We start from the raw sequence: 14,571 nt of genomic DNA on the forward strand, positions 1-14,571 counted from the left end.
GTCTTTATCACCTAGAGAGTGTGTGTGAGAGAGAACAAGCAAGAGGCAGATTTTTACATATCTACATCATCATCATGAATTTCAAAGGGCTTTACAAATCCTACTCTTCTAAAATCTACTAAGATGCTGTGCTTTACATATGATTATATGAAGCTCATTAGTAAGAGTACTAATGAGCCTCTACACACCCGAGGCAGATAAATGAGGTTCCAGAGTAAAATGATTTGCTTAAGGTCAGACTCCTGAAAGTTGACAGCAGAGCTGGAAATAGAAACTATTGTTTCCCAGTCCCTTGTACCATATTCCCACGGATGGAATGTGTTGAGTTTTTTTTTTAAGATGAAAACACTGCTGTTTGTTCATGCTGTTTCATTTCTTCTGTGTTCAACGTAATCTTCACAAATGCAAATGTCCTGACCTAGAGCTATATAAGGCCTTCATTAAAGCCTCTCCACAATACCAGTCTTCATGAAATTGTATAAAGCAGAAGGGGTAGTCCAATTTAACAATTCCCACGCCTCATAAAATGATTGGCCTAGTTTCTTTAAAGTGGCTTTAAGCCATAGCCCCCAACGTGATTGAACACGGAAGCCACACTATTAATTGTCTATCTTCTGCCATTAAGGTGGTGAGTTACTGGGGAGTGAGGCAAACAGTGTTTGTCTTTCATGCACTAATAGACAATTTTGCATGTTTTTTATCTTTATTTTCAGTCGGCAATGGAGCACAGTGACCTTCCTCCTCCCTTCTCCTTTGAGGAGCTGTAGTGGGGATGGGGATGAGTGCAGGAAGGTGTAGAACTGGTGCTGCATAGGAGAAGTTCCAATGTTGGCATCATGGCTCTGTCCTGAACATGGGCAGCCACTGAAACACCTCGTGCCCACATCACAGAGAGAAACTGGGCATAGCATTCTCACTCCTGGAATGGAGGCAGGCTAACAGCTGTTAGAGAGCTGCCTGGAAACTCCTGGGTACCCCATTCAGAGGGTACTGGACCTCCATAATGGTGTGCTTTACCTGTGAGAGGTGAAAAACTCCTCTGTTCTCCTGCCCCTCTCTCCACGAATGCCTTTTCTTCCCTGCTGCACATACATGCCTTTTCCTCACTTCCCTGAACAGCTGTTGCTTTTGTCAACAATTTAAAGGCCAGTGAAAGGGGTTTTGACAATTCTAGGCTTGCAGGAAGACTTGTGGCCCAGAAAAAGAAATACACACACATATATATGTATGTATACACATATATATATATGCATGTATACATATACATGTGAGAGAGAAAGCAAGAGAGCGAGCTTGCCAACAAGCCTCCCATGTGAATATCTGTGTGTACTTCTTGGCAGGGCACATGTGACTTTGTGCCTGCACATTTTATACCATTCCTGCACACTCTTCTTATCCTAAGCCCATTTTAAACTTGGGTGTCTAGAGGCACAAAATCATTCCCTGGGATGGCAGTGCTGAGGAAGCCATTGGCACCCATGGTCATGGTTTGCCAGTCTTCGTGGCACTCGTAACACAGGTCATCCATCCCTAGGCAGATGTTTTCTCCACCAGCTCTCCAGCCAGCACTGGTAATGCTGGCAAGAGCAGCAGGGTATAATAAGTTTACCTGTTGCATAAACCAACCAACCAAATAACTATACATTCTCCTACTTATCTCAGCAGGGCTGGATCAAATGATGGCCACAGAGTTCAAATACCTCACGTTGATTAAAATTGGGGCTTTTTTTGTAGGTTATCTGAAAACAGATACTTCAATGCACTGAGACAATAGCAATAAAAGCTATAAAACTGTGTTCTTCTTCTGGCACTAGCCCATTGTAAACAGTGAGCTGCTGGGCTTAATGAGGCAATTCTGTACCATCACTTTTAATAACTGAATGTTTGTCTCCTGGCTATTCAGGTGGGCTATTACTGGTATTTAATATTACTGGCAATGTTGTTGTATATTTTGTGCCAGTGCTGGCAAAGAACAAGGTGATTCTTCCAGATAACAGCCCTGCAATAGTATTTTTCTGATTTTAACTGAGCAAAAGGCCAGGCAAAGCCACTACACACTTGTATTTAGTTTTGCCTTTTCCTTAAAAACTTTATTTCAAATGCTGAAAGAGTTAAATGGAATAATTACAGGCACAAGCATGTCGATTCTAGCATCTGTTATGGCAAGCACTAAAATGTATTGACCTAAAAGGTAAATGTTGATTGAAGCAGAAAACTGACGTCAAGATTAACTCCAAAGTATTTTATATCTTGATGTTTGGCACATGAACACCATAGTGTATATATAGTGTGAATACTTAGGTTTGTTTTAATTAGATGTATGATAAACTGGTGATTGTGGTTCTCATCTGAAGCGTAACGATTTACAGCATGACTAATTCTGATGAAAAACCCAAAATTGTCAGCAACAATTTGGAGGGCTGAGCAAATTGTCCAATGACATTGATGGGGTTTTCGGAGAAAAAGATTAATATACTCTGCTTAGTCTGCCCAAATTTTCAGGGTGATTTTTTTGTGACCAGCATGTTTTATACCAATACTTCCTCCCCACTCAGAAATGTGCTTGATGAAGATCAGTTTGTGGTGGAAGATGTAGATACTTGGTTCCAGCACCATGACTCCCTCCCCTGTAGATGTGCTGGTGCTGGTTTGGGATTCTCCCCCTCCTCTTGCATCTCACAGCCCAGAGTGGCCCCGTTGCACAAGGTATCACACCACTGTCAGCCTTTCTTTGTCTCAACCAGTAGGTCCGAGGTCATGTTTTTCTCTCTCTGCAGTTCTGTACAGCACTACAGAACTATCTCCTGAGAGTTTGGCAGCTCTGGGAATGTTGGCCTGCTGAGGACAGGGTGGCAGCAAGGTTGAGTCCTGTTGAAGGGTTGTGGGTGGTTCAGAGAAGTCCATCAGTGTGCTTACTGCTGGGTCCAACACCACTTCCACCACGTGCAAAATGAGGGCAAATTTCATTTTACTTTTCCACTAATCCCCACTTGCAGAGTGAAGAGATGGGTCATGGCTGGTGGCAAAGGGGTTGTGTGGGTAGCTGCTGGCTCCTAAAAGTGAGGGATGGGGCTGGGTCCCAGACAGTGGAGGCGTTTCCAAGCACTGGGTTGGAGCCTGGGGATGCGGGTGTACTGGGATAAGAGATGGCCAGGAGCTGGGATGGTTGCCCGAGGCATGTGAAGGTGGAGCACGAGGGGGTGGTGCGCCTGCAGCTCTGCTAGTGGCCGTGCTTGAGTAAACTACACTTAGAATTAGACTTGTAAATGCCCCAAGCAGCCCTTGGGAACGTGCCCATTCTGACTCACAGGGCTTCCCCCTGTCTGCACAGCACTGTGTGCAAACCCTGGCCAAAGCCCTCACTGCCCCTCCTGCAGGGATGTTTCTCCAGCCCTGAGATCTGCATGCTCAGCAGCTGTGTCTGGCACTGCCATGGAGCCTGCTGATGAATCTTGGTGGATCAAAGCCCTCAAGCATGGGCTTGGGCTTCCCTCTGCATCTGTGAATTGACAAAGCTTGCATTTGTTTTTGTGAGGCCCCAGTGGGGGCCATAAATCTGGATAATGTAAATGCGTGTACTCCAAAGCAGCACTCAACAAAAGAAAGGCAAGATGGAAGATAAAAAAAATAAAAAAACCCCAGCTCTTGGTTGTTTAAGAAGATCTGACCTCATACATAGGCTTGTGTTTTTTCCCATTTTTCTCATCCTGACATGTAAATGGAGAGTGAATGATTTCACAGAGAGTGCTGCACTTGCTAGCTCAGTATTAACCCAGGCTTAGCTTGAACCTGGGTTTAGGAGAATGACTTGATCTAAAGGTAATTTGGAGCAGTGCTTTTTTCCCTCTGTTTTAGAGCATCCCTATGTCCTACTTTCAAGTATTTCTTTTCCTTTCAGAAATTCTAAAGGAAAGTAACTCCAATTAAAATTTTAAAATTAGATATAAAAGAGGACATTCTTGAGATGCAGCCTGATTGTGGTAGTTTGTCTTAAGAGATTACTGACTTGAGACCTGTAGTGCTCTCCTTTTTCATAACTGGCTACATTTCATAAATATTTTATAATGGCTGCATTAAAAACACTGCATATGTCTGTAGATTTCCTTGGAATATGTTCAGGAACTTAATGAAGAATTAAGTAGTTGACTAATTTTCCTTGAACCTTGATGGATAATCGTCAGGTTTTTCTTTTAAAGAAAGAATACTTTTTTACCAAGTATTTCAGGTATTTGCACAATGCAGCAAAACAAGGTCTCCAACAAGCAGGTTTTTTTCTGCTTTGCAAGTCTTTTTCTTCTGTTAGCTTGGCTGCCTTCAGGGAAAAATGGGGCAGGCAAGACTGGCGTTAAACAGCAAAATCCAGCTGGGGAATCCCACTGCCTCCCCTTCTGGGGAAAAGTGAGACAGACATCCAAGTCAAAAAATAAGCTAACTAGAGAACTTGCATTTCCCTTCCTCTTCCAGGTGGCTTTTAACAAAATACCTTTTGGTGATAGCAATCTGTTGCTTCAGGCCACTGACCACGTATGTGGGTCTGGAGGGAACCAAAACCAGACGCTTCAGAGGAAATTTTATATTTCATGTTAGCTCAGTTACGTGACGTGGCACACTCAGGGTTTTCCACACCTGCTACAATCTCTCACTTGAGGACTGAACATCCAGTTTACTAAGAAATCATGGTGACAAATTATTTTAATTTCCCAGTGTTGTGCGAAGCAGAAATTGGGTCTCCTGCATTTCAATAATGTGCTGTTTGTGACTGCTTTTGTGATTAATGTCTCAAGATAAAAAGGATCAGGATGCATCAGAAGAAGGAGCTTTAAATAGAAAACAGTCAAAAATGAAAGGCTGCTTCCATGAAACATAGCTGTGCCTCCTAGATCATCAGGAAGAAGCTGTCCCTGGGGTGGATGGGTGGTCTTGCTCCTCAGCTGTGGCTTAGCTCTGAGCTCAGGATGCAGAGTGTGTTCAGCATGTTGCCTGTGTCTGGCCATGCAAACTTATCTCAGTCACCCAAGACCTCTATTACACTCTAACTCACTCTGCAGGGACACAGCCCGCGGAGGAATGGTAATTCTTCAAGGCAGTTACTTCAGAGTAAAACCACACTTGAGGAAGCCAGTTCCTTCCCATCAATGAGCTCAGCAGCTTTGCACCAGCACTTCACATCACAAATGATGTTTGGGGGTGTTTGCCTGAACAGCACAGCCTGTTCAGAGATGAAGAACCCAGCCCACTTGTCACAATTTACCAATAAATCCAGGTTTCATGTCGCTTGTGAACTAGGTGATTCATCCTTCTCTTGGTAGGTGGGTGATGTTCTTGTTGCTAGATTGGGTATTTCCCTGCCTGTAATACTGATGCTATGCCAAACTCATCTTTCTTAGGGCTCCTCTGACATGGAGGCTGAGAGTTTGGATGTCTCCAGGCACAGCACTGCAGGCTGGGAAGGATGACAGGGAGCAGCCTGGCAATGTGCTGGATATCCTATCTATTTGGCTTTCAAAAGATTTAGAGATCTCTTGCCCCAGTTCTCACATGGACTCCAGATGCAGGATTACTGCTTCATCAGCATTCCTTCCTTTGCTTTTCAGGAAAAACTAGCAAACCTGCAATGCACAGGAGAGTTTAGGGCTTCATAAAGCTGTGTCAGAAACCAGAGCTGCCTGACCAGTGCAATGGCAGGCCATTTGGTCACGTCACTGTGTTGGCTCTGCCACTGACTGCACACAACTGTTGTATTTGGTGGCCAGGATAATTCGGTTGGAGATGAAATTCTGCACAGCTGGAGTGAATCACAGGCTGCAGGAGCTGTGCAAGCACCAGCTGTGTCTTGCAGAGTGAGCCTGTGTTTTGAACAACTTAGATGGTATCTTGCCCCAGGTTCTTTCCACACTGTCAAAATCAGTGCTTCTGGGTGATCATGCACTTATCAGAGAGTAGATGGTTTGACCTAATTGTTCTGGTTTAAAGCAAAGCAATGCCTTTTATGAATTCTTATCCTCGTGTAAGTCTTGCTCATTTCTGCCCATTCAGAACAAATAAGTAGGAGCCTTAGGAGTTTGCATGCTATTAACTTGCTACACATCTGTTTGCAAAACTGATATCCAGTGTCTGCATTTGCAAATGGGCAGCATGTGGGATCCAGCCAGGGGTAAAAAACTTGTCATATAAATTATGAATAAGCCCTGTCTGTGCTCTGTGCTGGATGTTTCTAACAGCTCTTTAGCTGAAATAACATGCAATCACATAAATATTTGGATTCTGCTTAACAGCTGGAATGGCAAAGAAACCAAGAGCAAGTAACGTTATACAATCCAATATAATCCAATCCACCTGTGCCTTGGCTAATGCAAGTGTTTATCTACACTTACAGGTATCCGTGTAACTATTTTGTTAATTCTTGAGGTGGAGCTGCTACTGTGTGTGATATGCTGGCTTGATAAACTTTTTGGACTGAAGTGGAAGAAACTGTTATTTGCAGAAGAAAAATGTAACAATTTGAACTTAATTCTTTGCATTTGCTATCCTGAAGACATAGCATGCTATTTTTGGTTATCTTTTGTACTGATCTTTTGTTTGGTTGTTTCTTGTATTGATATGTTTTTTTTTCCCCACTTCAGCATATAAACTTCTGGACTGCTGTGCTTCTGGCTTCCTTAGGAAACAAAGAGTGCTAGAAAATACTCAACTTCAACTCCAGCAACAAGTCAAGTGGCATCAAGTAGAGAAAAGGTGGTGGTCAGCACTGCCTGTGGGGGCAGAGCATGTCTTTGGCTGGGCACCAATGTGCACCCTGGCCACTGGGAGCCTTACATTTGGCAGAGCTCAGCCTGGGGGCCCATGGCTTTTTTGGGTGGGTGGTGTGTATTTCAAAGGAGCATTGGGTGGGCTCCATTCCCACTCCTTTCACTGTTTTCTATTTCTTACTAGGTACCTGATGATTGATGCTGGGTGCAGGTGGTGGGGATCTCTGGAGGTCTTTGCCCACTCTGCCCACCAGTGTGGGAAACCAATAAAACTTTGTTGCCCTCCTTAACTTCCATCTCCTCCTCAGAAGCTATGAAAATGAAATTGATAAGAAACAATTCAATGGCCTATTTCTCTGGTGTCTGTAGGCAATCTTATCTAGTGGAAGATGAGGCAGCAAATGCTCAGTCAAACTCCAGTCAGTTTGAGCTAAGCAATTGCCCACCCCTACTCTTGCCCTTTTTTCTTTCTTTTTTTTTTTTCATTTTGAGTTATTTTTCTCTGATTAGAAAAAACTTCCTTTTCCCAGAATTTCATGCACTTCTTCATTTCCAGCAAGGCTTAATTCCTGACTAAAACATGGTTTGCTAACAGCTTATATAACCCTGTAATGGGAAAAAAAAGGTTTCTTAGATGGAAAAATATTTACCCAGAAAGAACTTAGCTCTAGGCTTAGAGCAAGGAAAGTATTTAAAAGCATTGTGAGTGAATGACAGTCATCCTTCTCACTTGATAGTTTGCTTGACTGGTAAATAAGGATTTGTTCCTTATGGAAAATAGAGACAATGGATACTTGAAGAGGCAGAATGCACATACTGCTTCTTATGACACTAAACCAATCAGTGCATAAAAAGACAAGATGTCAAGGATGTAGCAACTAGTACAATCCAGGCAGCGGAAAACATCTGAAAATCTGTGGGGATATATGCAAAATGAAAATGAAAATAGCTATGCTGGTTTGGAAATGCACAAGCAATGTCTGGTTGGTATTTCTTAATAGGGGCTTACATTTGCATCAAATGAATTTCATTACTTGCTACTGAAGACATCTTCCTAATGGGCATGCATTTCCCCCTTATTAACTCAGGTTAAGTCTTCCTGCTAAGTAGAGATTTCTCTATGCTTGTATAGGTATTCTATATTACTGTAAATGCCATGATTTGTGACTCCAGGCATGTGCAGTGGTGTCAGGTACCAAGGCAAGGCTGCAATGGATTTCATTCTTACAGCCTCCTTTGTATTAGCTGCTATTGTGTTACTTTACTCCAAGAAGTCTGGGGGTTAGCAGTGATGTTTAGACAAATGGAGTCTTGTGAGACTGTGCTTACAGATGAGTGCTACCACTGACCTGCAGAGAGATTTTCTTTTGATGGTAAATAATGTAGATTTATATTTTGAGTTCCCCAAACACAGGCTTTTGTGATGGAAAGAGAAGAGCAGTGATACAAGGTCCTCTCAAGAAAGGCACAAATTATTTAGTGAAACAGCTCTCTATTCTCTTTCTTTCCCCTACTCTCTCTAAAGCTTCCCTGTGTGGCATAGAAATACTTTTTGAATCCTTACATCATGCCCTTTCTATCTGTCAAATGTGCTCTTGCACCTGCACCCTATGGGCCAACAAGCCTGGTCAGCACAGTCCTCCACCCTGGCTATTTGCTACACTTTTGCTGCCTTTTGGAACTGGGTCTGGCTGTTAGGACAGTGTCATTCAGCCATGACAAAGCAATAAATCCAAACAGTTTATCTTCATGTTCTGGTTCTTGGAAGATGGATATGTCTAACATCAGGAAGTCACGATTTACCTAAGCCCAGACCACAGTAAGTGTGAGTTCCTCTTGGCTCCAGACTATTACATTAGCCATGCACTTAATCCACAGAAAACATCTAAGGGTTGTAAGTATGAGGGATCTGGAATTAATATGTCCACATTATTAACATTTTTTTTTTAATTTGGAAGAGATTACTGGAAAATGGTGGTGTTACTAAGTAGTTGGTTTTCCTTCCAGCTCGATAGTATTTGTATTCCTTTGCCTTGTTTATTATTTTATGAACATTTTTTCCTGGCTTTGTTTGTAAACAAGACAGCAGATGCTGGGATCTAAAAACTATTAGAGATGATATCCAAAAACTGTGAAAGTCGGGATCATCTTGCTTATGAGATCAGATGACTAATAATCTAATAATCTAATTTTAAGACCCAAACCAGAGACTGAGTAACTCTTCCATGCATTTACAGCAGTAATTCCAACGATATTTTTATCCATATGGACTAGGTAGTTGATCCTTTGTTCCTTCTCTCCCACCAAAACATCTCTGAATGCCAATGATAATTTTTAATGGAAAACTGTGAATTTGGAGTGAAATAATCTTTACATGAATTGCAGTTAGTCGCCAGTCAACATTTGGTGTTCTGTTATTGAGGGCAAAAAAAGCAATATCTGAAGAGCTCTGTTTTGTCAATTCTGCTGCATTCAGCCTGCTGAGAGCTTCTGTCCTTAGCCTGCCTCACCTGCTCCTCTGTCTCCTGTGTCCTTGATGCACAGTGATGCCTTTGCATCTGATGTAGTAAGTTACTGCCTCACTAAAAGTCTAAAATCCTCTGAATGTCTCCTCTAAACTTCCCCATATCTAGATGGTGAGCTCTGATTTGGTTTATCCAAGTCTCTCCAAAGGGGCATCTGAGGGAAATAGGGGTGATAATATCTTTTCCTGCCTCTTTTTTTTTTTTTTTTTTTTAAGTTGGACAAATATTGCCTAGGTATATGATTTAAAAATACTTGCCTCTTTGGTAGGGCTAAAATTGGGGTCTGCATGTTTCTTTCATGTTGACAGCAGCAGATACAGGGATGGCTGCCTTAGAGCCAGTGGTTTGTCAGGCTTTTTCTGGTTGTCTACCTGATGATGGAGAAATCAAAAACCGATAGCTGCTGAGGCACAGAGACACGTCACATCTCACTGATGCTATTTGAATTGGATGACTTGCAACATGTAATAGAAATGTTTCCCTTTGGATCTAGGGTGAATCATGAAAATGCCTCATTACAGAGAATGTCAAAGCATTTTCCATAATGGCCCCAATTTCTCTACATTATTGCTCTCCTCATTTCAAGAAATGGCTTATCAACAAGTTTGATTTGTGAAATGCTAAAAACTAAGCTGGCTAAAAGAGCACCTCCAGTGTTATGATTTCTACTGCCCAAAGTGAGCATCAGCAAGCTGTGGACACTGGATCTGTGGATGTGATTCCCTGTCCTTATAAGCATCTGACAGTGGAAATCCCCACCACAGCCCAACCTTTGCACGCTGGCGGGAAGCGAGTTGGCCCAGCGTGTCCTTCTGAGCAGCCCCAAATCTGTCCTGCATCAGCCAGAGCAGCTCTGTACCTTGGGAGGGTGTTTTCCTCCGCCAGCCCGGCTGCTCTTACGTGACGGTGCAGAGTTCACTGCAAACCCTGGGTGTTGACATCAGGAATATGACAGCACTTATCCGGCCATAGACGTTTTCAAAAGCTCCGGCTGGTGGCCCGAGTTACCTGAAGCAGTTACTAATTGTTTGATGATGACGCAAATGACTGGGTCCAATTTCAGCCCTGCTGCCAGCTCCCGGGCAGGAATGACCTGCTCGACTATTGCTGCTCTCCATATCCCTGTAAAAGGCAGGCCTGTAAATTCCCCAGGTGTCGAGCTCCTGCCATAGGTAGGTTATATTGAAAGGGGGGTTTCATTTCTTTTGGTGTGAAATATTCTTTGCTCTGGCATTTCTTTCTGATTTAAACATGTGGACCCTTTTTTGTCTCTCCTCCCCTTTTATGCAGAAGCTGTTTTGGATGCTTGTCTAAGCATCATTTCACGTACTTTTGCTACTATCCAAAACTGTTTAAATTATATTCAATGGCTTAAAGATTCTCCTTTTTGTCCAGGTTCCTGGCCAAACTCTCCTGTAGCAGGCACACCATACAAGATTGTTTCACCAGGACTTGTGAGCTACCCTCATTGGACTGGAGTTGTCCTCTGCACTGCTGGCAACACTTGCAGAAACCTGCTTCAATAGCAGCTCAATATCACTTCATGTGTTTTCATAAATGTTTCCACTTCTGATATGGTCATTTATAGGAGATGCCATCTCATGTCATGCATGCAATGATCAAAGCATAAGGTATATCCCCGGTATTAGTGCTGGGAAGCACTAGATCACAGCCTTTGCTTCCCTACCCAGCCCGATTCTGTGACATGGCTGTGCCTAGTCTCCCTATGTAAGATGGGATAGTAATGGTGGATTAAAAAGCTATCGGCTTGACATCACCTGCCATTCCATTCCCATAATTAGTGAGAGAGAAGTGAGTCAGAAACACAGAGCAGAAGCTATGGAGGTCCCCTGGAATCACACCAGATGCACCAGTGGTCTTCTGCTGTAGTCGGCTCCTGTGAGGTCAGTTCTGAGAGGCAGCAGGCAGGCAGCTGAGGGAAGGGCTCTTGCATGAGAGGCTGAGGCTGGGTGAGGTATCCAGAACTACTGTGGGAGATATTTTCTGTGTAAAACCCTGAGAATATTTTCTGCATGGCTTCGTCACCTGTACGGTTAATCAGTCCTGTCCAAGCTTTTTGTAAAAAAAAAAAAAAAAAGAAGTGAAAAGAGAAAAATAGCTCCTTGTTTTTAATGGTAAGGTTTAAAAATAATGTAAAACCCTCCTCAGTGGCCAAACCACAGAAATTGCCATGCAGATCCAAGAGCAGGTGTGCCTCCTGGAGCTACTGGAACAGCATCAGAAACCTGCTAGATCCCCAGTAAAAAGTGTCCTCTTATTTCTGGGTCAAATTCTGCTCCAAATGTAGTTGAGTGCAAAACTCCAATTTACTTTAATGCTTGCTGCCTTTCGTCTGTTGTTTTTTGGAATAAACTGGGATCAGACCTGAGAAATGCACACAGCTAGTGTCTGTTAGAGCAGAGGGAAGCCAGTAATGCTAGGGGAGGTTTGGGAATGAACTGGTTGGTATGTCCACATTCTTGGGATGAGATCCTTCAGGAGTGTAACATGGCAAAGGATATTTCTGGTCTTTCAGTAGGAAACTGAAGTAATTGCCTTCCATTTTCACTTCATATTTTCCTTAATTTCGCCCACAGGCTGCTTTAGATATCTGCAGCCAAATGCCTGTGTGGCACTCAGCTGAGTAGGTCATTTCCACAGGGTTTTTGTGTTGCTCTCTCCTGCCAAACCAGTGACTCTGGGGGAGCCATCCCTGTATCTGCTGTTGTCAACGTGACTAACGCAGCAAAACAGCTCCGTGCCTGGCCTCAGGTATTGAGCTGTTCCCCTGCATTACAGTGCCTGAGTAGGTGCTTCTGCTTAGCTTCCTGGAGCTTCATGGACTTCGAGTTTCACTTCTTCAGCTTGGGACATGAAGAATTTCAGCCATTACCGTGGAAATCATCCCATCCCTTCAAGAACAGCAGGTTGTCTGAATATGTTCTTGTATTGTGATGGAGATAAGGAAAGAAAGAGGATAAATTGTGTGCATAGGCTACTACAGGATGTATTCCTGAACTCAAATTCCTAACCATATAGCCAGTCCAGTTTTTGGGTCAGTGTGGATTTGGGGTACTAAGTCATGCTTAAGACAAATGTCCAAATAGATTCAGACCTTCCAACATTCTTCTCACTATTTGTACCCATCACAGACTTCAGAGATAATTGACCTATTATTCAGTGGGAGAAGTTCTTCCCACCCACTTTCCTCCCCCCTGTTTCCCAAACCATTCCCTCTCACTTTATGCCTTCCAAAACTTTTAAGACTTGATACTCCAGAGTGCTAAGCACCCTGGCCCTGATTCAGTAGAGCACTTACACATAGGAATAATTTCATTTAAAGTCAATGCAATTATTTGCATGCTTTAGTTGCTTTGGAGTGAATTGCTCCATATTCAATAGGGTGGAGTCCACCGAGTCCTTTCCTGACTGTGTCCCTGCTAGACAGGGAGGAAAGTTACAGTAGCTCTGTTCAGTGCTTGCTCCACTGGAGAACAAAAGGAAGCGGCACCTAGAAAGGGTATTTCTGGGCAGGATGGGGTTGTGGTTCACTAATGCTGTGTTGTAAAAGGCTTGTTCTCATTGTAGTCTTATCAGAGCCTGAGAGATTATTCTTATCAGAGTGTGTAACAATATTTTTATCAGCTTGAAAGATGATTATTTTATACCAGGGTGGCTGTAAGCCTCTTAAGACCTTCCCTTTTATTTACTTCTCTGCTGCACTTCTCTGCTTCTCTTCAATCAGCATTTGCCCTTTGATATTAAAGCTCACAAAAGATTGACATTTGACATATAACATTGTGCTGGAAGTGTTTTACAGTGTAATATCCCTGGACATAGGATTTAGGCCAGTGCCTCTTAGTTTGTGACTAGAAGTATGTCTCAAGTAGGGCTCCAGTGCCTGTTCTGGAGATTTAGCCCAGCAATGCTCGTTCCTGACTGACCAGGCTAGGGGTAGAAAATAAAAGTATGCAGTTATGATTTTAACTGTGCTACTTCAGGCTGCCAGTTTGTGCTCTGGGGTGAGCTGAGCAGCTCTTTGGGGCAGGAACATCCTCCTATTACATATGGAGTCCAGAGCAAGACTGAAGCTCCTGAGTCCTCTTGGAAACAGGTACCTTTTAAACAACAATAACAACAACAATACTAATAATGATAATAGCCCTTTTCCATCTTCTGTGTCAAAATCCCTAACCTGGCCAATATGCACATCCTTGCATTTTGGTATCCCAGTTTGGAAACCTCAGCAGACTCCCTGTCCAATCCATAGAGAAGAGTTGTTGGAGTGGCATCAGCAGTTGCTCTGGGCCTTTTATAAAGTTTGTGTTGCCAGGGTGTTACCTTTGGTGTCAGTAATGCAAGGGGGTCTATAGGATGGTTTCTACTCTGCCTGTTACACTAAGAATTAAGTGTGTATCTTCTCAAAGGTGACACTGCAGCTTCAGAGCTGCCAGACAGGGATGTGGGTTGCAAAGGGCTCCCAAAGTGGTCCCCGAGGTTCCCATGTAAAATGCCCAGCACAAACACAGAGGGAAAAGAGCACCAGTCACAGGAGCAGGACCAGAGCATGTCCCCCGGGCAGGCACCCTGCCTCACTGCCAGAGTGGTTCCTTGGTGAGAGCAGCCCTGGCCCTGGGGCATCAGGGGCAGTGCATCCTTGGGGGCTGCCCTCCAGGGCAGCTCAGATGGCTCTGGGGGAGAAAGGCTGGCTGCAGGGGAGCAAGCCTTGGCCCTTGGCCTCTGGCCCTGACTCCTTGTGTTTCCTAGCTTCACCAAAGAGATTGGCCTTGGCTGTTCATGTTTGCACTGTAAATGAGGACACTGAAAATAGTGTGAGTGCTCAGTGGTTTTATTTTATCACATTCATGCCCCTTTACTCCCTTCCCACAAGCAGCCTGTGCATGGGGATTTGTCTGCTTTTGTTGGTGCTGCAGATGTGGCAAGAGCAGCTGTGCACTGAGTGAATGCCAGTGCATGATACATGCCCATGTCCAAATGGCTTGGCAGCTAGAGAGGGTCTGAAATGTCTCTGTCAGCAGCCAAACCCATTCCTGCACCTTCCCTCTCACTCCAGTCTTACTGTGCCACAACCAGAGAAGGAGCAGGAAAAGTGCCATGGTGAAGGAAAAAGGAAACACTGGAAATACAACTGATAGGAGTTGTCTGGAAGGAACTGCTCCTGTTCCTATCCAGAATTTTCAGCAGGGATGTAAAAATCAGAGCTTGTTTCATATCAGAGATGTGAATGCAATGCATACGTGTATAGTGAACCAGACCACAGGTTTGCTTGGCTCAGG

The 14,571-nt window shown here is 43.6% G+C and overlaps 1 protein-coding gene across 3 annotated transcripts in view; it reads left to right on the forward strand.

The window, feature by feature from the left end:
* Window positions 1-14,571, forward strand: part of NFKBIZ (NFKB inhibitor zeta) — a 160,008-nt gene that overhangs the window by 21,540 nt on the left and 123,897 nt on the right. Inside the window, exon 12 of one of the 3 annotated variants that reach the window (XM_088156387.1) lies at window positions 6,624-6,969. The exons of the other annotated variants lie outside the window; for them this stretch is intronic. Within the exon in view, the coding sequence (XP_088012513.1) occupies window positions 6,624-6,680 (57 nt within the window). The 3' untranslated portion in view covers window positions 6,681-6,969. Of the gene's footprint in view, window positions 1-6,623; window positions 6,970-14,571 lie in introns of those variants that run through there. 3 annotated transcript variants of the gene reach the window in all.

This window comes from Sturnus vulgaris, chromosome 2, assembly GCF_052056855.1.
Source record: "Sturnus vulgaris isolate bStuVul1 chromosome 2, bStuVul1.hap1, whole genome shotgun sequence".
NCBI lineage: Eukaryota > Metazoa > Chordata > Aves > Passeriformes > Sturnidae > Sturnus > Sturnus vulgaris.